At 55.0% G+C, this 22,427-nt stretch overlaps 1 protein-coding gene across 2 annotated transcripts; it reads right to left on the reverse strand.

Moving 5' to 3' along the window:
• Positions 1 to 327: 327 nt before the first annotated feature.
• Positions 328 to 22,378, reverse strand: SLC41A1 (solute carrier family 41 member 1). Of its 2 annotated transcripts, none has more exons than XM_043923524.1 (11): positions 22,255 to 22,378; positions 18,774 to 19,766; positions 10,668 to 10,775; positions 9,486 to 9,557; positions 8,701 to 8,845; positions 8,409 to 8,555; positions 7,692 to 7,839; positions 6,885 to 6,964; positions 6,266 to 6,400; positions 5,816 to 5,964; positions 328 to 2,839 (listed from the first exon to the last, which is right to left on the reverse strand). In XM_043923524.1, exons 2-11 carry the CDS (start codon positions 19,146 to 19,148, stop codon positions 2,654 to 2,656), a joined length of 1,545 nt encoding a protein of 514 aa, XP_043779459.1. In that variant the 5' UTR covers positions 19,149 to 19,766; positions 22,255 to 22,378; the 3' UTR covers positions 328 to 2,653. The 2 variants fall into 2 exon arrangements, with proteins under 2 accessions (XP_043779459.1, XP_043779458.1); XM_043923523.1 differs by lacking the exon at positions 22,255 to 22,378 and adding an exon at positions 21,432 to 21,837.
• Between the last annotated feature and the right edge of the window lie 49 nt (positions 22,379 to 22,427).

Consider the following 22,427-nt stretch of genomic DNA (forward strand, 5'->3'; position numbering starts at 1 on the left):
AATACAGCTACTGTTACTGTGGCCCAAGCAAGGGATAAACCTCTGCAGGGAAGGACTCTTAACCCCCCGGTGCATGCGCCCTTTGCCAACACCCCAACCAAGGCCGAGTCAGTGTGCGGAGAGCAGGGAGGATGTCCCAGAGCAGCACTGGCTGCTTCTCAAGAAATGACTGTTTCCTATCACACATCTCCGTATCTAAGAGTTATTTCATTTGTCACACTCTGGCCTCTTTCCACTTCTATGCCAGGAGGGGTGGGACCACAGAGCAGGCTCAAGACAGCAGGGGAAGCTGCTTTTGGGTGAGACACACAGGAACCACCAACCACCTAAATAAACGTCCTCTTTATTTTACCAAATATAATTTATCAGTTATGTTGACATTTGTCAATTCAGTTATAGTCACTATAAATAATTCTCTTAGGACACAGTTCTGTAACTTTTTAAGGATATAAGAGTAAACCAATGTTGCTCCCCACAGCCAGGCCAGAAGTCCATGCGGTTTGTGCAATCAGGGGAAAAGAAATGGATCGTCCATGAAAGTCATGAAGTTCATTTTCTTTCCCTCTCGCCCTGCAGACCTCCCTCTGCTCGTCCTCAGGGCTCGGGGCACGCCTACGTTCTGGCAAAGGAGGGCGCACCGGACTCCTCCAGGGCAGCCTGGCTGAACTCCAGAGAGGAGAAAGGGGTGAGTGCCTGGGGCAGAGGTGACTGCAGACCACACGGGCACAGCCTTGGGGGCGGAGGAGTTGGTTTTAACGCCTGTACAAGAGTCTGTTTGCAAACGTGTCTGGAGATGGACGACGAGACAGGAGAAGGCCCGAGAAGAGCAGGAACAAGGCCGGGCTGGTGTCAGTGAACTCTGCTGGGTACGATTCCAAGTCTAAGGATCTAGGCTCTGGCCGGTGTCCTGGGTGGAGATGCAGAGAGAGAAAGCATCTCTAGAGACATAGGGCAAGTTCCTTGGGGTGAGGCAGGGTGGTGGTAAGAGACGGGGTCACTGCCTGGCCTTCCCCTGGACACAGGCCCTTTAGGTGACAGAGGGGGACAGCTGAAGGGCAGGCTATGGACAGAGAGGCTGGAAGAAACCTGCATCCAAATGCCCAGGTCTGTCCACATGTGAGTGTGCACAGCAGAATTCTGACCTGTTCACAGTAACGTGCTGGGAGGATGCAGAGGCCCCAGCACTCTCCCACTCCTGTGCTGGGTAAACTGGAAGCAGTGGGTGGATGTCTGGCCTTCAAGATCTGAACCCCACTTCGGGTGAGTGGGGAGGAGATGGAAAGAGGTGAGGGTGAGAGAGGGTAGTGTAGGGAAATCAGTAGTGGCTGAGCAATGGGGCCTGAGTTGTGGCCAGTGCTGCGTGCCCGTGGGAGCCAGGAGCGGCATCGAGAGACAGACCCTGCTTGGGCAAAGAGGGAAATTCAGTGAGGACACCTTCTCTGCTAGACTGAAAAGGGTGCACAGCCTTTGTATCCAGGGACTGAGGCAGGGATGGAACTGTGTTTCCTCTGGCCAGTCAGTACCCAGCACAGGACCTGACGAGCAGTAGGCACTCAATAAACAGCGCTCAGTGAATGTTTCAGGCCGTGCCTGCAGAATCGCTCCTCTTGGGGAAGCTGTGTATTTGCTGAATGAGTGAATGAACACATGATGGATGTGGGCAGAAGCCAAGAGAGAGGAAAACTGACCTCCACGGCATGAAAGACAGTGATTTCAGGAAGCGAGAAATTCTAAGGTGCATGTGATTATGTCCTCAGGAGGAACAGCAGCAGTGAGACACCCATCAACCGCCCAGCGCTTCTCCACAAACCCATTCTCCATCCCCAATCTCGGAAGCCAACACAGCAAGCTCTGGGGAAGGTCATGCTTAGAAATAATTAGAGATAAAGGTGAACAGAGAAGAAGAATCAGGTCTCTGGGTCCGGGGAGGATGTCGATTTTGGCAAACTTACGGGTGGACGTGGGCCAACAGCGAGACCAGGTCACAGCTCATTGCTTCTTGGATGAGATAGTCAGTTGGAAAAAAGATCAGAGGGAGGGGCTGGTGGTATATTTCAGGCAGTTGGGTAAAGAGCAGGTATATAATTTAAGGAGTTCACCTCATCCTTTTGGAGAGCAGGGCAGAGAACAGGGCTAGGATTACTTGGGGCTAGGACCAGCTGTCTCTTAATTAGGGCTTTGAAGCTGGTCCACTTCTAGAAAACTTATGTGTGTGGGGGAGGGGAGAGTGACATTTATCCCTCTGTTCAACCAAAAAGAAAAAGAGAAAACAAAGACAAACCCCCCAGTCCAGAGCCGTAGTTTGCTAAAGCTAAACCAATGTCCCCAGATCCTGGACGGAGACCCCTGCCCCAGGCATCTCCTCTGGAGGCACCCACCATGCAACTGCACTGGTGACTGTCTCAGACACCTACTTGTACTGTGCATCTCAGTCCACCTGTCCTGTCTGAATTCTTACTCTACAAACTTGGCTCAATGTATAAAAATTCCCATTGAAAATAATGAGAATTTGGTATCCACGTGAAGTCCTAGAAAGAGACGGGAGTGTCGAGTGGGATGGGGGTGAGGGGAGAAGACCTAACCGACCCCCCCCCCGACAAAAAAATTTCAAACAGAAAGTGCAGAGAGGTGAAGAGAAGGTTGAGTGACCAGGCTAGTCCCCGACATCTGTGTCTCGGTCCCCAATGAGCCAGAGGACATGGAAGCTGAGTGCCAGCAGCCCAGTGCCGAGAAGGTCCCCCAGGGCTGTCAAGTACGGGATGGAGAAGTTGTCTGGGTCCAGGCCGCGGCCCCACATCCAGTGCACCATCCAGTCTGCGATGTAGAGCAGAATCAGCACCTGGAGAATAGAAGGGCCAGTTACAGCCATCCCCTCTCCAGGGGGAGCCAGAGGCCACGCGATCGCCCCGTTCACCGCACCGCGAGGCTTGGCTAGCCGCAGCCAGTCCTTAAGCAAGTCAGCTCATCTTTTTGCCCCAGCAACCCCTCTCTGCTACTCTAGCCCACAGTGAGCACCTTGAACAGATGACAGAAGGCATTTGAGTTCATCGGGAAGGAAGATGCCTCTGTTCTCCGGAGTCGCCTACATTACATTCTGCTCCCAAATTTACCCAACAAGAGGTTTACTAATCAACATCCTCCTTATTGCAGGAATTCAGTCCTCTTGCCTCTAATTCTGGGTCATCCTATTCTCGGGTCACTCCAATTCCTGCCATGTTGGCCTCCGCAGGAGCCCAGCAGGCGGCTGGGGGGCTGGAGTTTGCTTTTCAGAGAGGGATTTGTCCTCAGAGCAGAGAGGAATAAGGACAGTGTGAGAGGCTGCTGCCGGCACAGTTGTCCGAGTAACAGTTGATTATCCCAAGCTGCCTTCCTCCTGACCCTTCCCATTCTGCTCAGAGAATGCAAGTTTATTTTAACATTAGTCCTAGCAAAATAGAATTAGGAATAAGTCAGCTGAATACCAAGCACACAGTGCATATCAATTCAAAAGAAACTTGCTGCTGTGATGTATCTGTTCCTTGCTTTTCTTCCATTATTACAGATAATTAATGATGATCTAGATTAGAACCTTGCTAGTGGGCCCAGGACCAGGGGCATCGACAGCTGGAAGCCTGTGAAAAATGCAGAATCTTAGGCCTCATGCTGGATCTCCTAAATCAGAATCTGCCTTTTAACAAGATTTACATGTACTTTTAAGTTGGCGATGCACTTGATCTAGAATACTATGGGGATGTCCACAGGCCTGCATCTTCTCTATACTCTGCACAATTCCTGGCATTTGGGCTCCCCAAATGACTGCATCTGAGCAAGAATGAAATGGTTTCTAACGGTAAAGCTCCAAAACAGTCATTTAGGAGGTTTTACTCCTGACTGTACTTTGTAAATACTGTGGTATGCAAATTCTGCCCAAAGGGGCTTAGTTCCTGGAACCAGAGCCCACTGGGGGATCCAGAGGCCAGATGTGATACCTAAATTTAGGCAGACTGGTTGCTCTCCAGTCTTCTCTTCAAGGAAGGCAGAGGTTACAGTTTCAGCATCCTTCACCTCCTGCCTTGCCCTGCACACAACGGCCTTGGACTTTTGTGGCCCTGATCCTGAGTGAGGGACAGCCCCCTCGAAACTACCTCCACCCACCCACCCCCCTGGCATAACTTCACACCCTTGCCAGCAGCTGCAGAAGGGTCCCAAATAAAGAATGTGGCCAGAGGACTTCGGGACATGCCCCAGGAAGGGACAGGCAGCAGCTGTCTCCACATTCCAGCCTCCCGAGCAGGGCTTGGGCACATGCCGGGAGGAGGCAGCGAGGGGATCAGGAGGAATCTTTAGAGGGGATCAGGTGTCCCACCCTGGCCCCGCACCAGCTGGAGAAGAGAGGAGGTAAGCATGGCCCCCGGCATGCTCACAGCGGGGAATGGAGACAGGCCCGCCCTTCCCAAGGTGGCCGAGGGCCGCCCTCCAGCCACAGACCCTGGGCGCCCACACCCATCCCTGCTCTGCAACATGCGCTTCACCCCAACTCGCAACAGAACGTGGCAATTGGGGTCACGGCTGCAGGGAAACCACGTGGGTGGCCCAGACCTGGCCAAGGTGTCCTGACACCCAATAATATGTGTCTCAAAAAAAACAGTAAAATGAGAAAAATATGTATGTTTGCTTGCCTAAACATGGAATAAGCTTGAAGGATATATGAGAGATACAGATCAAGATAGTAGAAGGTCCTACTATATAGCACAGGGAGCTATACTCAATATCTTGTAACAAACTATAATGGAAAAGAGTATGATAAAGGATATATACATGTATCTTTTATATCTCTGTATATGAATCACTTTGTTGTACACCAGAAACTAACACAACAGTGTAAACCAGCTCTATTAAAAGAAAGGAACAGAGGACCCCAATGGCCGGTGAGGAAGAGAACTGGATGCAGGACCAGAGGGAGGAAGGATGTTTCAATGAGGCTTCTCTATTGACCCTTTCAAATTTTTTGAACTAACCTATTAAAAAAACAAATCTATAGAAATTGAAAATGTAATAATGAGGATTAGATTGGCTATAAAGGGGTTGCACGAGAGAGCCTTGCGGTGACGGAGCTGTTCTGTGTCTTGACTGTGGTGGTTACATGAATGTATGAGTGATAGAACTACACGCACACATAAGACTGCATGTAAAACCAGTGCAATCTGAACAGCTCTGTGCATTATACCAACACTGACTTCCCGGGTTTGGTGTTGTGCTATAATTATGCAAGATGTTACCACTGTGGGGAGCTGGGTGACGGGTACATGGGCTCTCTCAGCACATTTTGGGGGGGCAAATTCTTATGAATACATAATGATTTCAAAATAAAAAGTTAAAAAAATGTAGTAAACAGCAAGGAAGAAGACATCCTAGTGTTACAGGAAGGCTGAATGGGATCCTAGAGATTGTCTAGTACAGTGGTTTTGACACATTCTCAAGCTGTGAAATCCTCTACTCAAATGAAACCTCCCAAGGAAGCCCAGCATGTGAACAAAGCCACGCGGAGCTGCGTGGCCAGGCCAGTGGGGGTGGCACCTGCCTGAAATCTGGCACCTGCCTGAAATCCAGCACCTCCGCTTCACTCCCCTCGATTTGCAAATGTACCACTGAGGCTCGGAGAAGTAAAACAACTCACCGAAAGCCACACAGCCTCTCAGGTACTGGGCTGGAACTGCGGTCTGCCCAGTCCTCCTGAGCCCCCGCCCAGCATTCACCGGCCACACCGTCCCTGGTCCTCCACTCCCACCCCTGCAGGGCGGCCCTGGCCCCTCCCCACGCCCCTGCTGGTCCACACCTGGAGCAGAGCAGCTGTCATGTAGAAGATGATGAAGATGAGGGTGAGGGTGGTATGCCCGCCCTGCATACAGCTGATGGTGTAGAGGAACACCAGATGTCCTGGGACCACGAGGAGGAAGAGCACGCGGGCCGAGCGAGAATTCACATCTAGGACCAGCGGAGAGGGGGCGTGAGAAGAGAAGGGGGAGATCTGGCGTCAGGAGACCTTTCACAGCCAGGGGGCGCTGCGCTGCACTCATGGGCAGCAGACGGCAGACTGTGTCTGCATCCATCCCATGGCGCCCAGCCCCCAGGGTGCCCCAGGCACGGACAGCCTTCCTGTCTGGACTCTCCCTCTAGAACAGTTGGTGCACACAGCCCAACAGACGAGAACCCGCGTAATCAGGCTCCAGGGGTTTCTTAAGTGATGATGTAAACCCAGGAGAGGAGGTGGGAACTCTGGCATTACCAGGGCTGAAGAAGGTGGTACAGGGGCTGGGGCATCGGCGAGGGGCTTGCTCCGAGTTCTCCCCTGGCGTCCCGTTCATGTGGAGGAAGGTGGAGATGCGGCTGGCCTGCACGGCCACCAGATTGCCCCCAACACCTGTGGAGACATGCGAGTCCTAAGCCGTGGTGGGCCCAGGGAGCGGGGAGGGCGTGACCCATCCACCAATCCCCAGGACAAGACGGAGCCACTGAGCAGACAGGCTCCTTTCCGGGGTGTCTTCGAGGCTCCTCCCATCCTCGCAGCTATGGAGACACGGCAGTCCCCTGTGGCCCCGGTGGGCTGAGAGCGTGGGAAGGGACAGATGTGTAGAGGCAGGAGCCTGACTTCTCTACCAGGGCATTGTGGGCACCTGCGGTCACACACACAGCTCAGGGGACAAGCCCCGCCATCATCAGTCCCTCTCCAAAGCTAGGCGGACCCAGGACCCCATGCTCAAGCGCCGGTTCCCGGAACCAGCCCAAGTCTTGAACTCTCTGAGCTGGACTCTCTTGCCTGCTAGAACCCTGACTGATACAAAGCCCCCAGACCCTCTGATCCAGCCCTCTCCTTCCCCCGCTGGCAGCTGATGCCGAGACCTCACCGTTAATCACAGGTGTGAAGACAGCCATCCCTGCAAAGTTGGGGTCTGAGACCGTCTTGTCCAAGATGAGGCCTCCCACACTGCACAGACATAAAGACCACTGAAGGCTTCTGCTCTGGTCCCTGGGGTGGGGCTGCAGGTCCGTCTGGACGAGGGCAGCGAGGTGGCCCCAGGAGTCCCTCGTCCTCCAGTCCTCGCCTCCCCTTGCCAGAACCGGCTGCTGCTCCTGACATTCACCCTAGCAAGCAGCCGCCTCCAACTCCCTCCCGAGTTGGCGTGAGGAGCTGCTGGTTGCCGTGCCTGCTCAGTGTTTATTTCCCCTCTGGGAGGAGGGCTGGACTTCTCCTCGGGGAGCAGCTCTCCCAGACTCGGCCACTGTGGTCTGCGCGGCCCCAGGCCCGTGCAGTCGGAGCAGCACATCTCGGAGGCCACAGTGACTGGTTCAGGGACAGTCAGGACGACAGGCAGTGAAATTCTATAATGGGACTTTGCAGAAGAGTTTAGAGAAAGAATCTCTCTTCGCCTGTTGGAATCAGCACACGGAAGTGCAAACCTGAAGCTGCAGGCCAGCACAGAGAAAAGCAGAGCTGAGAGATGGAGAACGCTGGGGCCCGGCCATTTATGTCCCTGAGCCCAGCTGTGCGTAGTCAGCTCCCTAAGCTGATGTGGTGTGTGAAACCCCTTCACACAGCTCCATCACTTCCAACAGAAGCACACGTGACTGAGCCACTACTGAAGGCATTTCTAGGGTGCGGCCACACTTCCCCTCCCAGGGCTGGAAGGGCGGCGGGTGGGGAGTGAGCCTACCTGCTGATGGCCATGGCGATGATGACAGGCTCCCAGCCCGAGTACAGCACCTCCCTTGTAGCCGGGCTCCGTCGGGCCAGCATCACCCAGACGGGGAGCAGGGCCACAAAGAAGGCGCACACCAGGGGGTAGATGTACTGCCAGATTCCTGGGAGGTGGAGAGGAGAGGCAGGTGAGCAAGTGCTCCCTGCTCCCAGCCGCCCCTAGGCTCAGCCTGCAAAATCCCAACAGACCAACGGTAACACCACGCTAAATGCCAGCAAATGTATCTACTCCTTTGATGCTCGCTGTTAACCCAGGAGGTACACGGGGGCCAGCTCCTCAGACCCTGAACTTATCAGGGGCAGAGACCAGATGCTAGGTTTCTTGCTTTGATCCCTGGAAAAAGCTCCATCTCCTCTCTTTCATTGTGCAAGCAGATTCCAGCCTTAGTTCCTTTCCTTTGCCCTTTCCCCCTTCCGCCTCCAAGGGGAGTAAGAATCCACAGGACCAAGCGTATTTCTGAGATACTTTCACCCCTGCGCCTGCTGCCTGCATGAATCTGAGATAAGAACTCAGCCTCACCTCTGTAAGGTAGGGAGTTATCTACAAACTGTGTTCCAACCAAGTGGTTAGGAACACAGGAGAAACCCTTACATGTGTGTGAAACCGCTGCCTTGTCTCCCAGTCCCACCCAGGAATCCACCCTGGTTGCATCCTCAGTGACCCCAGCCTCACCCTGCTCCAGGTAGAGTCCCCAGCTGATGCCTGAGAGCAGTGCCAAGGTGATGAGGTCACCCAGGCTGGCAGCAATGGGCGTGGCCACATTGTCTGGGTTGATGCCAATCTTGCGAGAGCCAATGATGACTCCAATCATGATCATGCCTGGGGAGGAAGAAGAGGGGCCAGGCAGGGGAAGACGAGATGACGGGGCATCGCCAACTGAGAGGGAGACGGGAGGGGCCCGGTTTCGGACGCCTCTGGGACCGCCCTGCCTACCTCCCCCCCGTCCCTCCCTCGCCCTCCTTACCCAGGACCAGGGAGGCGATGGAGGCCGTGGCCACGCTGCTGGCACAGAGCAGGAAGGCATGCGGGATGCTGAAGTGGCCGTCAGGGATCCAGCCGAAGACCACGGCGGCGATGGATGCCAGGAAGCCCACCACTGTGGCCTGCACCTGCGGAGGGGAGCGGTGACTCAGGGAGCAGAGCGCGGCTTAGCTGAGGTCACAGAGCACTCGGCCAGGCCTCCTCCTGCCCCCAGCAGCTCCAGCAGGCGGGCAGAGCTGGCCTGTCCGGTCCTCCAGGCGGGAATGATGTCTTTATTTATTCAGCTTCACACCAGACACCAGTCCTGGGTAGTGCGCCCTGCAGGACCCCAGGACATGTTACTGGCTGAATGAGCGCTCCTCTGGGGCCCGGGGGAGGGTCCACAGAGCCCGAGACTTCATCCAGACACAGGCCTGGGACTCAAGGGGAGGAACTCCTGGTCCGGAAAGTATGCAGCATCATGGGGACATGGGACAAAAGTGGTCAAGGGCCTTCAGCACTCCAAGTCTCCTGATGTGAGCTGGGGGGACACAAGCCTCCGGCATTACTGCAAGCTGAGAACTGACACTGAAGATCCTGGGAATCCCCCTGATCTTGGCTGTTTTCCTGGGAAATCGGGAAATCTCCTAGAGCTGCTTTGGGAGAAAGCAGCTCAGCAGGACCCTGGAGCTTCACTCGGGAGCCAGTGGGTGCTGACTGAGGCCTGTCACGTTCCTGCCCAGGGAGGAAGGAAGCTGAGCCCCACCGTCCTGGTCCCCTCTCTCTTACCTGGATGAGGGCCATGTTCCCGGTGATCATTCGCCAGAGCTCCGTGGGTGTGTCCATGTGCCCGATGTTGGCCTGGGAAAGGGAGGACCGGGGTCTGGAGCGTCAGGCTGGGAAAGCCTGCGGCTCTCTGTTCATCAGGATCCCGCCTGCATCAGCAGACGGTGCACGTGCCCTGAGACCCTGGACCAGGGTGTGACCCCCAGGGAAAGTGAAGCAGGGTGGAGGGGCTGGATGAGAGGGAAGGCACAAGACAGCCTTGAGCTCCTCCTGCCTCTGGCTGCGGGGTGGCAATGGGGGTTCTTAAGGCAGCACCCTCTTCTCCCCTCTCCTCAGGACAGAGGCCGATTCTGGGCTCTGCCCTGCTCCTCCGGGCAGCTCATCCCCATACGGGTGAGAAGGACCCGATCAGTCCCTGGCTCTGAAGCCAGCTGGCCATCCAAGGGGAACAGGTCAGCTGCTGGTGCAGGACAGAGGCCATGAGAGTGTTTGGGAAGGACTGAGGTGGCTGGGAGCAGGCCAGGAGGGCAAGATGGGGAGGGCTAGGCAGGCTGCCACTTCTCTCTGCTGCCTTCTCTGGGCTCATGGCCACGCGGGGACATCCCTGCCACCTGGCTCCCCTGGCCTTCCGTGTTTTACCACTTCCTACCTCCTGCCCTGTGGCCCTGAATCTAGTTTAGTCTCCAAACCATGACGGCTGATCTAAGAGGTTGTGGGAGGTGGGAGTGATAAGCAGCCCCTCTTCCTCGATTCCCTTACAGAACAGCAAGCTGCCGTGGGGGAGAGGGAGCAGGGTGGGAGGGGGCTGGGAAGGCCTGGCTCAGCTCCGGCCCAGCTGCAGAGCAGGGCTGGAGATCAGAGAAGGCCCCCGGCTGTGCAGGTGGAGGGACCAGCGTGATGCTCGCCTGGCAAAGCTGCACAAACAGTCACGAGGCGGGTTGCGAAGCAGGGGATGGGGCAAGAGTCCAGGGGTGGCTGGGACCTCCAGAAACCGAGCCTGGGAACCACTCTGAGCAGGGAGCCCCTGACCAGGGGCAGGACAACCAGCCCGGGATCTCCCTGAGCCTTTCCAGCCCGGACCCACCTTGCAGACCTGAGCAGCTGAGAAAGGCCTGCAGTGACCTCTCAGTCAGGCTCTGTGCTGCCCGTCTCTGTGTGCCCCACTCCCTCAGCCAGGACACTCACTGCGGTGGAAAGCCTTGATGCCAGCGTCATTTCCAGGTTTCCCTTAAGGCCCAGCAGTGCAGGCACCAGGATGAAGACCTCCGTCACCTTCTGGAATACTTCCCAGTGCTACAAGGGGAAGACAGAACCCAGGAATCTCAGGGCCCCACAGGGCTGGCATCAAAGTTGAAAGTGAAACTGAGTCCCCTGAAAGTGAGTTTATGATTAATTAATAAACTCTGCTCCGAGTTTATGGTGAATGTTTCTATCCAAAACTTGATTCCCTTTCTTGTCCCTGTCTGAATTCAATCCCTTTCTTGCCCCTTCTGACCTCAATCCTGTGCTAACTAAACAGCAATCAGCCAGAGTTAGATGACTAAGATTGCTGAGATCAGTGATAACATTGTTACAAGCTCAGGTTGATTCTCCTGGGCGATGAGTTACCAGAGCTTTTTTGTTCTTCCCCTTTAAATCCCCTCACTCAAAAAGACCAAGTGGGCGAGGCTCTGAGGCTTGTCTCCCTCCGCCTTGCCTGGTATCCGGCAGTAAGCCCATACTTTACTGCAAACCTGCAGCCAGAGTTTGGCTTTCTGCGCTGTGGGCACACAAGCCCTTGCTTGGTTACAGTTGGATAGTCTGGGAGCAGGGGGTTGAGAAGGAAGTGGAATCAGCAGGGGGTGGGCTGGTCAGACGCCTTTCCTCCAGGAATCCTGGAAGCAAACCAAGTCCACGATGCTCCAAACAACATAGCCCCCTTCCTGCCACCCAGAACCGGGGATGTGCAGAGGGTCTCCCCCAGTCAGGAGACCCCAGCCTGGCTCTGCTTCCTTTGGCCACTTTGTGGAGCCAGGACAGGGGACGGTGGGGACCCACGCAGCTGAGTCACCCTGGAGCTGGCTTACACCCCAGAACTGCAGCGCGATCCCCCTTCAAATCACCTTCAGTCTAGTTTCTCTGTGGCCTCAGCCTCGGGTGCTGTTGTCTCAGCTGTTGAGCGCTGGGCTCCACGGGGCTGAGGAGATTAGAGAGTTTGTTTGGCTTCTATCTCCAAGGGCTCTGGGCCTCAGCCACAGCCGCTCTCCTTCAGAAGAGGCTCTGAATGAAGACGGTGGCCCCCAAACCTCAGAAGGCTGGTCTGCAAGAGGCTGTTCATTCCCCCTCGGCCCTGTCACCCCGGAAAACTCCCCCAGTCTCTCGGTTAGGAAACGGAGGGGTGCTGCTGCGGGGAGAGCACCGGCGCCGTGGATTCCAGCCCTGAGACCATCAGGCTCCGCTCTCCGACCCATTCTTTCAGCTAATGTCTTCTAAGTCTGCACTATGTGCCAGGCTGAGGGCTCTCTGTGCAGTTTTTCATTTTACTCTATCAAAAACGTGGTGAGGTAGGAGCTATTCTTATCCCCATTTTGTAAAGGAGGGAACTATCGAGGTTCAGAGAGCACTATACTCAGGGCTAGGAAGGAGAAATGTAGGAGCCAGGACTGGCTATTTGAAAGCTACTTTAATTGCAACTGAAACTAAAGACTTGCAAGAAATGCTGGGATTGGGTTACCCTCCCCGGCCCCAAGGGCAGCCTGAGTTCCTTTCTGTGCTTCCTTTTCTAAGAATGGAAACGTTGATGTTTGGCAGAAAACAACAAAATTCTGTCAAGTATCCTTCAATTAAAAAATAAATTAAAAAAAAAAAAAAAGAATGGAAAGCTTTCAGGTTTGGAGAGGGGAGGGGTCAGGCAGCCAGACAGAAATATGCAGGCTGATCAGACTACCAAGGTCAGGAAGCAAAGTGCAAGGGTACTCGACTGACAGCCTTGGTCTCCCACGTGAGACCACAAGGGTGGGCCACCTGCTCTGTCCCCAACATTGTCCCACAGGGGCCAGCAGGATCTCCTTAGACAAGTTACAAGGCCTTGAGCTCCTAACTGTAAAATGTACACTGCAGGGGCCAGATCAGATGGTCCATAATGGCAGTTCCAGGACTGACACTCTACAGCTAATGATAAGCAAGGCTGCAAATCAAATCCACAATGAGATATCAAGTTATACTCGTTATGATGGCAACTATTAAAAAACAAAAATAACAAGAGTTGACAAGGATGTGGAGAGATAGAAAGCCTTGAGTACTCTGGATGGGAATGAAACATGGCTCAAACATTATGGGAAACAGTATGGCTGTTACTAACAAATTAAGGCGAGAACTACTATGGGATCCAGCAGTCTCACCTCTGGTATACACCCAAAATAATCGAAAGCAGGGTGTCAGAGAGATATTTGCACATCCGTGTTCATAGCAACGTTATTCCTAATAGCCAAGAGGTAGAAGCAACCCAAGTGTCCACTGATGGATAAATTAACAAACAAAACATAGTCTTACATACACAAGGGAAAGTTACTCAGCCCTAAAATGGAAAGCAATCCTGTTATGTGTAACAGCATAGATGAATCGTAAGGACTTATAGTGAGTGAAACAAGCCAGTCTTAAAAAGACAGATACTACATGATCCCACTCATACGAGGTATCTAAAGTATTCAACTTCCTAGAAATAGGAGTAGCATGGCTGTTAAAGGGCTTGGAGGAGGGGGAAAGGGAAGTCGATGTTTAGGTGTAGAGTGTGGAGTTTTAGCTCTGTAAGATGAAAAAGTTTTGGAGACCTGTTTTACAACAATGTGAATATACTTAACACCATTGAACTGCACATTAAAAATGGTTAAGATGATAAATTTTATGTTATGTGTTGTTTTTTTTTAAACCACAATTTAACAACAACAAAGAGGAGCATGGAAATCAGAGGGGGCCGAGGCCAGGGGAGGCGGTGCACCGGGGGTCCTATAAAGGCAAGGACCTCTCTTTTCTTGTCAGAGTTCTCTTTGAGGGTATGGGGGGGGGGTGTTGATAGTGGGGGTCCCTACCAGGACCCCAGAGGAGGGCTCCTCTCATTCCCTGAGCTCCTGGCCTAGCCCCTCACAGCGGAAGGCATAGGGATCTTTTTAGGGAAGGCTTCCTCTTGAAAACTAAGGATGGAAGAGAAACGCCCTGACCCCTAGCCACAGTTGCTGAGCTTTCAGACACCCACAGGAAGAGTCAGGACAGAGGCACCTCCTTTCTTATCCCTGGGGCCCCTAGAGGGGAGGCAGCCCCACGGGCCCCATGTGCCCTGCAGGAGGTCAGGCACTGTTGCTCTTGGCCAAGGCCGATGCACACGCCGCTGGGGCTCCAGCTCCCAGCAGGCAGGGCCGTGCCCCACTCTGCCCCCTCTCCCTCACCTCAACTGGACATGTAGCTCGGAGAGCAAGCATTCCTTCTGTGACACCCCCCGCTCCCAACAGAAGTGGCTGACTGGCGGTTTTGGAAGCCTCTCTCTGAGGCCAGCCTCATATCCCCTCTTCACGGCATAACATCCACCTCTCCCAGCTTCCACGCCTCCAGTTCTGTGAAAAGCTGTGATCTCCAGGTGGGCGTATGTAAAATGTGTGTGTGTGTTGGCAGAGTGAAGGAGGCGGAAAAGAAATACTCCAAATGTATGCCAGAAATATTTTCTGAATTGTTTGTAAGGAATATTGTCTTTATGGTTAAGAAAAAATAAATATATGAAGCCCAGCTAAGCCCCTCTAGCTGCCACTATATTATACAGTAATACTTAATATATATATTATAAATATATAATATAAATATATATATATGAGGTTATAAATCCTCAAATCCCTGCACCCCCTCAGCACACAAACACCTTCTCCTTCAGCTACACTAGGACCTAGACGGCATGGGCCTTCAGCAGCGATTTGGACAGAATCGGCACTCATGCTAACAGCCCCTGAGCAGAAGGCTCCTAGGCCTGCCAGGGGCAGTTGGGAACCTCACACCACCTGACGCCCACCCAGCAACACCCTGAGCTGGCACTTGGTCAGAGTAGCCAGTGGCTGCACACATCCTTTCTTCACCCACAAAAGCCTCTCAGGGGGGCCTCTGACATGCACGCGTGCACACACACACACACACACACACACACACACACACACGCACACAAACGGCTCAGGGAGGGCCCGGGAAGCAGGCTGGCCCTGAGGTGAGCAGCGGGTAGAGCGCCAGGGGCCAGGGCCCAGCGCGTCTCCTTCCTGCTCTGGCCTAATTCAGGCCTGTCCTGTTCACCCTGCCTGGAAGTGTCTGACCCTGAAGTCAGACCCACAAGCCAAGCCTTCACCCACGCCTTCCTGCTTGCTGGGGATGGAAAAGAACACGTTCCAGGAAGCCCTTGGCGGGAAATGCGGATGGCACACAGGGACAGATTTCACTCCTTCTCAGAAATGCGGCTCCTCTTCCCCTTCCTTCTCTGTCTGTGGATGGTGGGGGGGTATGGGGACTCACTGGTTCCTGATAGCTTGGAGGAAGGATGAGCCTGCCACCCCTCCACAATAATCCTGACTCATCACCAAAGGTTTCACACCTCAGCGGCCCTACTGCGGTCTCACCCTGGTCTGTTCATCTCTCTTCCATCTGACACCTCCTCTGGCCTCAAAGAGAGAACCAAGTCTGCCTGGGAGTGTTCTGCCCTGGGCCTTCTTCCCCTCCAGGAGGAGAACGGCAAGGAAGGAAGTCACAGGCTGGAGTCAAAGACATGAAGGTGACTCAGATCCCCAGCAGCTCTGAGAACTGCAGGAGCACCTAGGAAGCTGGGCTGGAGCTGACTCTCAGGGTGAGGGCTGAGTCAGCTCAGATGGGTGTAAACCCAGCCTGCACCTAAGGCTCTCCCTGCAGGTGTCCAAGGGGGAGGCCCTCAGGGCGGCGCCTGGGGGCAGAAGGCTGGACAAAGCGTGATAAGAGAGGCGGATACCTGAAACCTGAGTGCTCTGTCCAGGAATGCAGGCAGCCTTGGGGGCAGGCCAGCCAAGGGTAGGGTAGCCTACCTGTGGGGGCAGGAGGAATGTTTCTGCTCCACCCCGCTTACCCAAAGGCATCCTTGCCATCCACCTTCACCTTTGCAGACTCCTCTGTACACACAGAAAAGCCAGAGGAGGAGGCGTTTGGGGGCGGGGGTGTCTCCTTTCCTAGGGATCTTCAGGACATGAGTAGTGAGGATGAAGAGCTGGGAGACTCACCTGTTTTAACACAGCTCAGAATTCCAGTGACAGAGAAGGAAATGGCGACCCACTCCAGTGTTCTTGCCTGGAGAATCCCAGGGACAGAGGAGCCTGCTGGGCTCCCGTCTATGGGGTTGCACAGAGTCGGGCATGACTGAAGCGCCGCAGCAGCAGCAGCAGCAGCAGAATTCCAGGGAAGGCTGGCACACCACCCCCTGCTACCCCCATCCCTCCAAGGGCTGACAGAAGAGGGGAGTGAGCTGCCCTGGGGCTGCCCAGGACCAAACCAGGAGGCTGGGCAGGGCCTCTGCAGGGTGGAGGCTCCCCAGCCCAACCCCCTTCCTCTCCCACACTGGGCCCAGTCCCGCTTTCCTTCCCAAACGCTCCGGGAACTTCAGCCTCAGTACTTAACCTTTTCCTACTTTTGGCCAGTAGTCAGTCCCTTATCTCACCGCCAAGGTGGCTGTACACACTAAGTGGAGAGAGGGCAGATAAGAGGAGCCTGGGGAAAAGCCGGGGCTTCTGCAGCAGTGGGGAAAAATGAGGGCCTTGGACCAAGGAGACGTCTGCACCAGCAGGGCCTTGGGCTCAGCTGCTCTGGGACACGGGGGACACCCTACAGCCAGTTCCTCCCGAGGGCCCCAGCTGCTGAGAGGACTCCATCCCACTGTAGTTAAGCTTAGCCTGTGAGGGGGAAATGCAGATGTGAATCCTTAGAAATCGTCCTGCTCCTCCTGACCCCAAGATTGCCAGTCACCTCTTTCACTCCCTTAGATATGGAATAAAAATCTCCCTGCGGTCCCTGATCTCTCTGCTCCCGCCATCCCTGCCATGATACGACTGTAGCCATCTGCAGGGCTTGCTCCAGACACGCTGTGGGAGAAGGCTGGGGGCGGGCACAAAGACAGACCAGCCACTGTTGTCCATACCAACTGCACCTTAGCTCTGGGGTGAGCCAAGGTGGCACACCAAGGGCAAATGCTGGCCCTCTGTGGGCACACCCGGCAGGCTCCAAACATTCCCTGCCTGGTTTCTCAGTGTCTCAGGGTAAGGGATAAGATGCCGGAAGTCATTCCCAGCTCTAGAATTCTCTTGAGTGCGTAAGAGAAGGCGAGGGAATGGCCCTCTAAGAACCTTTGTTCTCGCTCATTTAGCATATAACTCCAGTTGTTCCAGATTCCAGTCTACCCTGTTTTTCGAGGAAAGACAAAGAGCAGACTCCTCCCACAGTCTTTAACCAACTTTGGAACCATGGCCACAGTAAAGGCTATAGAGGCTAAGGACATAGGTTCTGAGTCCGATGACCAAGGACAAGTTACTAATCCCTTTGAGCCACTGGCTCTTTATCTACACAATGGGGACAGTTATGGTGCGAACACCACGGGTCCACAGAAGAGTCCAACAGATGCTGCCCACTACCGTTCTTACTTTCTAGAAAATAAAATAACCCCTCCCAGGTTACCATCAGACCCTGGTTCTACACCCCTTTGGAGGCACCAAACCAGAACTGGAAACCTCTGAGAATGAGAACCCAGGCCACAGGAAAGGGATGGAAGAGGTGGAGAAACTGGTACCCTGGTCTAATTTCTCTTCCTCTCATTACCCCACTCGCTGCTCTAGGAGGGGAAGCAGCTACCTGGGCAAGGAATCCAAAGCCTGCCCTCACTGGTCCAGACTGGCATCCCAACCTCCATGAGGAACAATCCCCAAGGAGACAGGTTAAGGGAGACAGGGGCATGATATAAACACCATCCTCAGTGGCAACCAAAGGTGCAGCATTCCCCTAAAGACTCAAGTCAAAGTGGTCCAGGTAGACACCATTGAAAGAACCTCCTAGAACCAACCATCCTGCTTCCTGGGACAGGGGCCTGGTAAAACTCGCCAGCAGGACTCTGTATTATCATATGCATCGTTTGTAGGGCTGGCTCGGCAAAGGAGAGGGGATGCCGAAATCCACATCCTCCTGAGAGATTCCATGGCCAAGGACTCACTGGTTGGGGCAGGGGGCAGGAGGAGGCCCAAAGGGCAAAAGCCAGATCACCTCCAGCCTTCCCATTTCTCTGAGTACCTAGGACAGAGCCCAGAACTCAGGAGGAATCTGATACATGTTAATGATTAACTTAGATAAACCCAGAACTTTCAGAAGGCCTTATGTGTCTTACTAAGCTTCAAAAACTTTAGCTGGAAACAAGGCTTTAAATCATCTTGGGGACCTGGAGGTCCTGGGTAACTCCTAACCCACAATACTCTAACATAGCATATCCCTGGCTCTTAGCTTCCTGGTTCTGCCAATTCCTCTCCTTAATTCTACCTAGGAGCCTCACAAAGAGCTCTCTTTGCCCACCACGGTTTATGAAAGACAGGTAAGGAGCAAGAAGAAGAGAGAGTTCTGCCCAAGTTTGGTTATATTTTGTCCCCATATCTGTCACATAATCAACACTTCTATGTCTCATCATCCCAACCCTCCAAATCATGTCTCAGCATGTGCCCACCCTCATTCTCTAAGGAGAGCCTGCCAAGGTTACACAAAGACAAGCAACACAAAATGCCTTTAAGAACCTTCTTGCTTAATTTGAGACCCTCTTGGCAGCTGAACAAATTCCTGCCCAGCAGGGGGATGAAGGGAAGGCTTGAGACTGAGCTTTCTACTGTGGGTATCCTTGAAACCCCCAAAATAAAGAGGAAAGAAAGCCTAAAGAGAAGGCCCATGATCTAAATGTCTCCTAGTGAGCTGGGCTCTGCAGGAATGACCAGGAGGGATGGCAGGCAACAATCTGTTCCATCTCCTCTTCCAAGCCTGAGCTTGGGAATCAACCCTGCTTTTGTTAAGCAATACAGCCCTGACCACCTGTCCCAGGGCTACCGGGATTCCTCAAGGCTTCTGTAGAAAGGGACTAGAGGAAGAAGAAACCGAGGACATGATCCAAAGGGAAACAGGGTTCCAGGAAGCAGCAGCTGCTTCTGACAGGGAGGTGGAGGAAAAGCTCCAAGAGACAGTCTCCCAGGAGGAAAAGACAGCTCCAGGCTCAGGGTCCAGGGCCGCCCTCCCAGCTCCTACCTGCACGATGTCCAGCACCATGCCGGCGGCCACCGTCCCGAAGCCAGCCAGGAGGAAGGGGAACAGCACCTGCAGCCCGATGGAAAAGGAGGTCTCCTTGAGCGGGGAGGGGGCGGCGGGGCCGTGGTCCGTGCTGACATCGTCACTTTCATTGCTCTGGCTGCCGTTCTCCAGCAGGGCGTCCTCCTCCCGGAGGCCCTTGGCGTTGGCCCGAGACTCAGGCAGCACCACTTCGACCTCCGCCCCGTCGGGGCCCAGGAACTCTGAGGTCCCAGCCAAGGGCTCTCGGCTGGGGCCCTCCGAAGAGCAGGCTGAGGCGGTGGGACCAGTCCCGTTCAGCTGGTGGGTGTCCTTCGGCTCCGGCTTGGAGGACATGTCGCGGAGGGAGGAGGAGAAGGGGGAACTCCCCTCTTTTTGTTCTCCGCTCTGGCTCCCCTTCTAACTTGGGAAAGAACTTAGTCTTGGGGTGAACGCAGGCGTGGTGGCCGCGGGACCTCTTCCCGCGGCTCTCCGCTCCGATCGGGCGCTTCAGAAGCTGATCCACCGACAGGCAGCCCCATCAAGCACTGAAGCCACAAGCTGGAGGGGAGCAGGAAACTCTGCACCAGAGCTGCAGCCGGCGCTAGGGGTGCAGGTGCCCGACCCAGCCGGCCGAGAAGCTTCTGGCCTCGTCACTTCTTTGGTTCTCAGCGCAGACTCCTCAGAGTCGGGGGCATCCAGAGCAGAAGAGTGGGGTCAGGTCTGCGGCGCCTCTGAGGTGGTCCTGCTTTGATGACAAGCAGCCCAAGTTCAGATCCTTCGGAAGGCAGACTTGGCCTGGGGCGGCCTCTGGCTGGGCTCAGTCAGCTGCCCACAGCTCCTCCGGCTCTGCTGGTCCCAGGGCAGTGTCAGCTGTCTCTCTCCTTTTTCCCAGAGAAGTTCCTCCTTTCTGGGAAGACCCTGTATCTTCGCAAATCCCTGGTCCTCACAGTCACAAGAATCTGGATGGAACACCTTACGTGGGAAAAGGAAGACAAGGAAGTGTTACGGTAGGGCAGAAGACAGCTCCCACGGCGAGAATATTCCCACACGGCAGGCAGAAGGAGTTTGCTGTTTCCCTTCCTTTTTCACTAACACCCCCCATTCCTGCCCTGCAACATGTGGATGCCCAGCAGGCACTAGCCCTGCCATCCTCCCAACAGGTAACGCACTGCCCACCAGGGACCACCACCATGGTCAACAGTCATGAGACGGGGCCTGCCTGGGACAGGGAAGATGCTGCGCAGGAGACCTTGGCACTGCCTTCTCAGCAACGGGGGATGGGAATGGATGTCCTGGGGGAGATCCCTTCTTGAATGTCCATTAAAAACCCAAGGTTACTAGAATGTGGTCTCCCAGTAGGGTCTGTTACAAATTCAGTCACAAGTTCCCTGCAGCCACTTGGCTGCAGAAAGCGATAGTTCACAGTCATGAGACAAGGCAAATAAGCAGGGAGAATCTGACTGAGTGAAGGTCCCTACACCCCTACAAACTCTAGTCCCTGAGGGAAAAAACCCAACAAACTGGGAGAACTCCCCAGGCAATGGGGCAGGCCTGCCAGACCAAGGCCAAGAGCCAGAGGCCTACCCACTCCTGCCCTTGAGAGTCAAGAGTGTTACAAAAAGCTCAGACACTGACTTGGATCCAGGCCTCTGCTACTTCTCTGCCCCTGCTCCTGCTTGGCCTTGTGAGCTCGTCAGATAGGACGAGCGTGTTATCTCACTTTGAAGGGAAGGACGGTAACACTGTGGTTACTATGCACACATTTCAGTTCTCTAGGTTCATCCTGTTCCCCAGGGTTACTGAGAGTGGGATATAATGGAATTCTTAAAAAACAAAAACAGAAAAGCACCATCCGAAAAAATAAATAAAAGAGCAGAATAAAAAACAAAAGCAGCATAAGCCAAGACGCACTTGCTCCCAAATGCATGTCTCTTTAGGGTAATGGCCCCACTTCTTGCCTACAGGAACCCCCAGGCCTTGTTCCCACCCGATTCCATTCCACCAGAAGAGCTCTCACAAGTTAAAAATACGTTTAAAGAGAATTTCCCTAGGAAGGATGAATAGGTCCTTAAGTATTCCAAACACACACAATTAGTCAACTCCAGTTTGGGGAAGGGTGGATCAAACTCCAGTAACTGGCCCACGGGAATTGTTTTCTCTTTCTAGTCACTCACGTCACCAGGACTCCCTTTTCCAGTCTCCTTCAACACTGTCCCGTTGGTTCTTTCAAAAACCTTCACTAGAGATCCAGGAAGAAACCTCTGAGCAGGAGAGTCCGCGACTCCTGTGCCAGAAAAGTTTCTGAGTCCGCTAAAACCTGACCGGCCCTCCTCCTCCCGTCTTCCTGCCAAGTCACCTAACCTGAAACGGGGCTCGGAGCGAGAGAAGCCAGCCCCTCATCCGCTGCTGCCAGGAGAGAGACTTCAACCGGGCCTAGGCCCTGGGATGAAGGGGCAAAAGTGACCCGGGATGCTCCGGGGAGGGGACTAAGCAGACGACTTTCGTGTCCCCGAACCCAGGGATTGGGAGAAGTATCTGGGTGGCCCTCCGGCCTCTCCTCCAAACAGACTCAGCGAATGCGCGGGGTGCCAGGTCCCTCGGCCTCGCCACCCACCCCCTAGACCCAACAGCACTGACCTGCCCCTCCTCACTCAGAAGGAACGGGGGCGCCTGGCGACTGGCGGCGGGGACCCGTGGTCTCGGGGGAGGCAAGGGTCCCCCTCTTCTCATCACTCCTCCTCCTCTGCAGTCCTCCTCGGCCCCAGATGCCCCTCGCCACACACACACACCCCAGCCTAGGCGAGTGTCCAGCCGCGGCACCCGACTTGCTACATTTCGCCTCGGCGCTGGGCGAGCGAGGCCGCCGCTCGGCTTCCACGAGGGGTAGGTGCCCCAGGCGGGCAGGACAGATCGCCGCGTCCCAGGCGGGGCGGGGGGCAGTCCGGACGGCGGGCTGTGGGGCCGAGCTCGCTCGCCCCCAATCCCTTCTTGCCCGCAGACTTGGGCCCGACTGGTTGGCTGCTAGCGGCAAACGTGATCTGGGGCAGAATGGGTGGCACCCCCATTCCATCAAAAATAGATTCCGGATGGACAGCGGCAGCCCCCAATCAGGGGCGGCGAAGGGGGCGGGCTCGGCCGCGGCCCGGCCCGGGGGCGGGGCGCCGGGGAGGCGCAGTGCGCGGGGTGACGCGCGCCGGAGGCCGCTCGCGGGTCCTCGCGCTCCCCGCGTGGTGCCGCCTCCCGGGGCCGCCGCGCCGCGCCGGGACCGTCGCTCGCCCCTTTAAGGCGTGCGCGCCGGTCCGCGTCTACCCCTGCGTACGGAATTGTTTCCTTGTGCCTTCGGCCTTCGGGAAGACCGAGAAACCGCCCAGCGGAGCCGCCAGCTCTGACCGCCGGGGCTCAGACCACCATGCCGCTGCTCTGCGCCCCGGGCTCGGTTCCCGGAGAGAACCGTCCCTACCTTGTTTGGGGACACAGCTTCTTGCCTGCTGGGGAGAAGTCACCTCTGCTCTTTCCACAAGATGACGCGTTCCTACAAGCGCGTGGCTCAGCCTGAAGGAACCGGCCTTAATAAAGTCCCAGCCTTGGAAGGGCTGGGAATGGGCGGGCGAGAGGGAGGGAGGAAAAAGAGGT

The sequence above is a fragment of the Cervus elaphus genome, chromosome 14, assembly GCF_910594005.1.
Source record: "Cervus elaphus chromosome 14, mCerEla1.1, whole genome shotgun sequence".
In the NCBI taxonomy this organism is placed as follows: domain Eukaryota; kingdom Metazoa; phylum Chordata; class Mammalia; order Artiodactyla; family Cervidae; genus Cervus; species Cervus elaphus.

Excerpts from the sequence above, each read along its gene's own strand:
- SLC41A1 (XM_043923524.1), bottom strand. The coding sequence starts at position 19,148 with ATGTCCTCCAAGCCGGAGCCGAAGGACACCCACCAGCTGAACGGGACT. Across the intron at positions 7,840-8,408 it reads GGGACTCTACCTGGAGCAGG|GAATCTGGCAGTACATCTAC; the intron begins GTGAGGCTGGGG and ends TCCACCTCCCAG. Across the intron at positions 2,840-5,815 it reads TGACAGCTGCTCTGCTCCAG|GTGCTGATTCTGCTCTACAT; the intron begins GTGTGGACCAGC and ends TCTATTCTCCAG.